General features: G+C 48.1%; 1 protein-coding gene across 1 annotated transcript; it reads left to right on the forward strand.

Moving 5' to 3' along the window:
* Positions 1-43: 43 nt before the first annotated feature.
* On the forward strand, positions 44-4,712 carry LOC116149250 (zinc finger protein 705F). Its single transcript, XM_064477368.1, has 5 exons — positions 44-116; positions 1,780-1,906; positions 2,608-2,703; positions 3,186-3,268; positions 3,732-4,712. The coding sequence occupies exons 1-5, from the start codon at positions 105-107 to the stop codon at positions 4,710-4,712; spliced, it is 1,299 nt and encodes a 432-aa protein (XP_064333438.1). The 5' UTR covers positions 44-104.
* Positions 4,713-6,799: the final 2,087 nt, after the last annotated feature.

A 6,799-nucleotide genomic window follows, 5' to 3' on the forward strand; every position in this document is an offset into this window, starting at 1 on the left:
AAAGAGGCTGAGTCTCATAACTGTTCTTCATCATCAGATTTGACAGCTTGGTGGTTCGATTGGCTGTGAGTGACCCAGAGAACGACTCCTGGAAACAGTTGACAATGCAGCCACTGGTGAGTAGCGAGCGCCTTTCTCGGGAAATCACACCCCGAGGCCCACTGGATGGGCCAATTTTTCAAATTGGCATGTATGTTCCAAGTGCAATCAGGCAGTGTTCAGGCATCAGAGCTCCAATATAGTCGCCCAGGACTCTGGGATAATTAACACGAGTCAGCACCTCATGAGTGAATGTCTCTTTCCTAACATTTAGCCAATTTAGGGTATCTGTGTCAACCTTGCGTATCTACAGAAGAGGTAAGAAAACTGCTTTTAACTCATCCAGCCCATGGCCTGACTGGCAAAAGATTAACTTGTTGACTGGTTTTGAATGTAATGGGATCAGGGGCTGGTGACTGCCAGCGGTGGAGAGGAGTGAGGGGCAGAACGTCGCGGTCCCCGGACTCCGACGGCACAGCCTGAGGATGACCGCTCCCCGTTACACCCCCCGGTGTGCACTGTTCCGTGCCGAGAGGAACAGGGCGCAGGTTTATTCTTTCCCAGCTTGAAACCTCTCACAGTTATTAGCGTATACCTGCACGACTGAAAATTTTGGGAAGATGTCACTAAAATCATCATTAGCAGTCTTTCCCTCCATACACAGTTTACTTCTTACTAATTAACCTTTTATTCCTATTTGATAACTGGAGGAATGTGATGGAAGTGGGGGGTTTTTCTTGTGCTTTTATTTTATTTTATTTTATTTTTGTGTGGAAAGGAGAAAGACTATAGTAAGTAGAGGAAACTTAGGCTCTTGTATAAATTTTTTTTAGTGGATAAAAACGAAACCAATAACTAGGCTTCTTTTATCCTCCAATGGAGGCAAGATGAGATTACAAGGGACACGGTGATAACTAGAGTCTAGACGCACTAGAATGTTGGGAACGGGGGTCCTGGCACCACGGGAGGTCAGGCGAGGACGGCCCTTCAGCTCAGCCACCCAGGGGCTCCCGGCCTTGTGCTCGGAACCACCTGCCCCCAGAGTCTGCCATGAACCCCTGAGTCCTGCAGCACTAAGACAGAGGACACCTACTGGTGCCATGCTCTGTATGAAGCTTGTTCTGTTCTGAAGATGAGCGGAGTTCATTCATGGTTCTCGGACGTTTTTATGATCAGTAGCATAATGCATATACTATATTTTACTTAGGTTTGCTAGACAGGAAACACTTCATACAATCATACATTGGATGCTCCAATACTCATTACAAGTTACTAAATCAGCTCATATTTGGAACCAAAGATTCCTATAGGGAAATAATTTAAACAGCTCTCATGTTTTAAGTAGCACACCATGGTTATTGTTTGTCTCATTATGAATCTGTAGAGTTACTTAAAATCAATGGGGAAGAAAGACTTAGTTATGATTTTTCAAGTGAATATTTTACAATCACCTATCTGGAAGTCCTAATTACTAGGTTATTGAAAAACTTCTATGTTGTATTAAAACACACCTCATGCGATATTTCTATAAAACAAAGATTTATAAAGTCACAGTGTGTAGGTGTCTGTGAATGTATGTGGAAGGCAGATACCAGCTCGGCACTGACGGAGAACTGAGGGGAAACTCGCACATGGAATGATCTTTTATACGCCAGCCCCCTTCACCCCGTCATCCCAGCACTCCCACTCCGGACATTGGTAGAACTGCTCTGTGTAAACCAGGTATCCCTGACGTTTTAGGAAACAGTCACCTTTGGGGACGTGGTGCTCGACTTCACCCAGGAAGAGTGGGCCCTGCTGGACACATCCCAGAAAAAGCTGTTCAGAGATGTGATGCTGGAAAACATCCACCACCTGGTCTCCGTAGGTGAGCCTGGCAGCACGTGTGTCCGTGTGGACGTGTCCTTTCCATTCACTCACTCACTCAACCAGTATTTAGAACAGCTTCCCTGTGTCCCATTCCAACTGCTTCCTGATTCTTTGATAATCGTCATCACTACATAAAAGGCAGGTGTCTCTTTCTGTTGTGCTTCTGGTTGCCACACTAAAGGGAATGGCAGCCACACTTCGTAGCTTTGCTGCTGCTCAGTCCCAACACTCAGAACTGGGGATTCAACGGATATTTTAATGCATAAACAAATGGATCAAACATTTTAAAGTAATTCTTCTGTTCTAGTCACTGCGGGAAGGCTTGAGAGCAAAGTGGTATAAACTGTGTAACTTGATTATTCACATGAGACTTAGTGATTTTTTAAAAATAACACTCAGCCCACTGTAGACCCTTCTCATCTCCCCTTTTGGAAAAGACTGAGGATGCTGTACTCTGTCTCTGAACTTGGGCAGAGGCCTCAGCCTCTCCAGGTCCTCGCTGTCTCTGCTGCTGCACTGGGTTTCCTCCTGGTCTGATGAGGCATCTTCACTGTTCCTTGTGTTGGTGATGTTGTTGTCTGTGGTGCAACAACCTCCAGTTATGTCTTTATCTGTCCCATTACCCAACCCTGGACTTGAGGACAGGGAAGGTTAATGAGCACAGACTAAATATCCACACATTTTTTTTTCAACAAACAGGGTATCAGATCTCCAAATCGGATGTGATTCTCCAGCTGGAGCAAGGGAAAGAGCTGTGGAGGGAAGGAGAAGGACGTCCCCAAGGCCGGGGTCCAGGTAAGCATCAGGGGCCTTGCTTCCACGCAGAGAGGTTCTGGCCGTGGGCGGGCCAAGCCCTTGGAAATGCCGAATGAGCGTCTGCGAAGTGAGTGACACAGCCCAGCATGTCAGTGAGGCCCGGGGAGGGTTCCGCATGCTGTCTTCACTCTGCCTACATCAGCCACAGCTTGTGTGCTGTGTGTGTGCACCCACTCTTTGACGGAGCTGATTCTTGTCCTGATCCTACCATTTAAGCGTTTTCCCGCCACTTGCTGACCTAGTATCTCTTCACCACATTACATTTTTATATTTTATTCCTGATTTTTCCCTCTAGACAATGATCTTTAAATGTTTCTGCTTCCTTGAGTATTTTTTACTTGACACAACATCCCCATCCAAGTACCGATTTTTGAGTCATACTCACAGGGAACTGGGTATTGGACTACATTTTTATTCCACTAAAGGGATTCTAACTACCTAATTTTTTTTCAATTTCTTAGGTAGTGAAAGTCCCCTTAGACAACCAGAAATGATATTCATGCAACAAATCACCATGAGGAGCATATCCCCTACCACGTCAACGGTAAGTGTCATGGGTGTGAGCACCAGGCATCCACACGAAAGACCTGGCAATGAGATAAGTTAGCACCTGAGCACACCTGTCTCCATGTAATTTGAGATTCAGCTCTCTCTGGGCGTATCTCAGATGGCTTGAAGTCAGTTAATAAACTAATATGAGCTCAAAACAATCACCTGAGATCTAAAAAATAAAAAGTCAACTGCATAAACACTGCTTATCACTTAGTCTTTAACAAAAACTGAAGTCTTCGAAATTAATCTGAGATCGCTGGGGCTGGGGTACTATAAAAGAGAAGGTGTTTGTGCCTGCAGGGGGGTAACACAACACGTGCAGGCAGCTAACGCTGGAAATATGTTCAGAGGAGACTGTTACTGACCGACACCCGAGGGCTCACATGTAGAGAGAGGAACACACACCAGGATGTGGGCCAACCATTAACAGCCTTTCATCTTCTCCCCCAAAGCAGGTTTCTCACACCCAAGTGGACCCCGTTGACTCTACTGATTTGAGTGATGGATGTACTGACAGGTCTCCTTCAAATCAACATTTATCAATTCACTTAAGAAGGAAACATTACATCAGCAAACAGTCTAGAACATCTCTTAGCGAAGGGTCACTCGGTAATGAACAGGATCACACTCCCACCAGAGGAAAATTACGTGAATGTCCTCTGTGTGGGAAAGTCTTTAATAATTGCTTTAGCCTCAGACGACACGAGATGACTCACACTGGAGAGAAACCATATAAATGTCATCTGTGTGGAAGTGGCTTTTTGCAAAGCTCCGACCTTAGAAAGCACAATCGAACCCACACTGGAGAGAAGCCATACCAATGCCAGCTGTGCGGGAAAGCCTTCGGTCAAAGCTCCTACCTGAAACAGCATGAGAAAACCCACTCAGGGGGAAAGCCATACGAGTGCCGCGCGTGCGAGAAGACTTTCAATCAGCTCTCCTACCTGAGAAAGCACGAGGGCGTTCACCGTGCGGAGAAGCGGTTCGCGTGTCCTCAGTGCGGCAAGGCCTTCGGCCAGAGCTCGGGCCTGAGCCAGCACAGGCGGACGCACACCGGGGAGCGGCCGCACGCCTGCCCGGTGTGCGGGAAGGCCTTCGGCCAGAGCTCCGGGCTGGCCCGGCACAGAAGGGCCCACACGGGCGAGAAGCCGTTCCAGTGCCCGCGCTGCGGCAGCGCCTTCAGCCAGCTGGCCAACCTGAGGCGGCACGAGCGGACCCACACCGGGGAGCGGCCGCACCGGTGCCCGCGCTGCGGGCGCTGCTTCCGCCACAGCTCGTCCCTCCGGCGGCACGCGGGGACCCAGCACCGGAGGGGCCGCCAGGGCGGCGCTCGGGAGACGGCGCGCCGGGAGGACAGCGCGTTGCGAATGCGAGCGAGCGGGGAGGTAGCGCTGCGACACCCCGAAGGGCACGCCCGTTCAAGGCCCTGCCTGTGACCCACGCGGACGCGCTCAGGCATCGGCCCCCTCAGTCAGGACAGGCATGTGCGCGTGGCAGCGGCTCCGCGTGCCCACGAGTGACGGTGAACGCAGCGCAGGTGTCTGCAGCACCAGCTCTCGACCCTGAAGAACCCAGGCGACTTGAGCAGAGGAGAGCCCCTAGTTCCTCTTTGACACTTACTGTTAAGCATGAGCAGACTGCACATGGGGAACCAGGAGGCCTGTAATCTCTCTGCAGGAGCATTCAGCCAAGCGCCAGGACTCATGAGCGTGAGAAACTCAGTGGAAGAGGAAACACTAAAGGTGACAATTGTGAAATACCAAAGCAAGCCGAGGAGCATCGACGCGTACTTGTAAATAATTCAGCCTGAAGAAGTGTAAACCCTGAGAAATACTTCACTCACAGAGCGACCCCTCCGGCACATGTGAGGATCCAGACTGCACAAAACCCCCTCAGTGTCCTGAAGGAAGGGGCGTCTTCAGCGGTCACTTATTTCCTGGTCAACATAAAATACTCACGTGGAGGCTGTAGCAACCTTAAACCAGAATGGAACTAGAGATCAATTTCATGTCAGAAATAAATCAGTATGTAGGAGCAGCAGGGAGAGCCTCTAAAAGAATCCTTCAACACACAATTAGGCAACTTGTGATTTGGGGGAAACACCAACTTATAAACACGTGGCATAAAATGGAGAATGAATTGATCTAGCCATATGGAATGCAGAATTTTGTAAGAAATCAAAATTTGTAAATGGAGTAATAGTTGCAAATATTCAAACAATGAAGTCCATTGATACAGAAGCTAAATGTTGGTGTCCAGTTTTCTTTGCCCCTCTAAACACAGGCATTCAGGTCTACACTCGGCATGTGGGGAGAGATTCAGCCCCAGACTCAGTCACCCTTTCTCAACAGCTCTTTCCACCCAGCTTAGCTCCACTCTCTCCAACATCCACCCCTCCAACCCCATCTGTCCCCATCAGGCCCTGGTGGTGACACAGCTGTGAGCTTCACCTCCACTTGCCAGGTTTCCCCAAATGTCATGGCGCTGGTCTGGCAAGGTCATGGGGGAAGTATAAAAGTCATCTAGTCCAAAGTTTTGGTGGCCCCTCAGCCTATGTCTCTGTAGCTGGAAACAACCTGGGGCCAGAGGGACATTCTTAGTTGAAACATGTGTTTCACCTTATTATTAACCAGGCAAAAATGGGACACTGAAGATTAAAGATTCAGAAAACAGTTCAGTTCAGAGGAACCGTTGTCCCCAAACACACACCTGTCCCTGAGGCTCCACAAGAGGGATGCTTCCAAATTCACCCAAATGCTGGACCTAGAAAGGGAGACTCCTTGAAACCAAGATGACAGGAGCATCAATATCCGCCTGGGTAATTTTTCTCCACTAATATAATAGTGTCATTTTAGGTCACAAGTTGCCACAAATCTGGGCACCAGGCTGGTTCCGAGAGTGCCTAAAAGCAACCAGGTGGATGGTCAAAAGGCTGAGATGTAGGGTCAGGTGTCCACACTTTAATCATACAGGATTCTCTAACTCCAAGATTTCTGCACGACCCCTTCCTCCTGACCCATCATCATCTATTTCACCCCATGGCTGTGATTTGGGGTGGGAACCACTATTTTCTGAGCTGAGGATATTCTCCTGGGACAATAAACCCCTTTCTCTATGACATTTTCTATCTTTCCTTCCAATAACCCACCCATAGCTTCAAGGCAGAAGACACTGACTGTACCTCTTATTTAAACTGCTGCTGTCCCAGGAGAAAGACCCTCTTCTGAACTTTTAAATCACTGGATTCTCTTTTCAACATATGAAAATGGAATATATGTTTATGCCTCAAATACCTCAGAATTAGGGGAAACATTTTTTTCTAAAACTTGAAATGCTGAGGCAAGTAAAGAATAGCAGAATGATTCTTCCTTTACTCCCAACCCCAATTTCTGTACGTGATTCAATTTCATATTCCTTTTCTAGTGGGTGAGAGTCCTGCTCCCAACGTGTACACATTGTGACATACTCCTTTTGCAGGACAACCAGGAAAAGGAGGATCTGGGGACTGGAAGTCAATAAAAGG

This window comes from Camelus dromedarius, chromosome 22 (assembly GCF_036321535.1).
Source record: "Camelus dromedarius isolate mCamDro1 chromosome 22, mCamDro1.pat, whole genome shotgun sequence".
NCBI classification, from domain to species: Eukaryota; Metazoa; Chordata; class Mammalia; order Artiodactyla; family Camelidae; genus Camelus; species Camelus dromedarius.

Bases quoted from the DNA above. Each gene is read 5' to 3' on its own strand.
- LOC116149250 (XM_064477368.1), top strand. The intron at 2,704-3,185 runs GTAAGCATCAGG...TCAATTTCTTAG, and splicing joins TCCCCAAGGCCGGGGTCCAG to GTAGTGAAAGTCCCCTTAGA. The intron at 3,269-3,731 runs GTAAGTGTCATG...CCCCCAAAGCAG, and splicing joins TATCCCCTACCACGTCAACG to GTTTCTCACACCCAAGTGGA.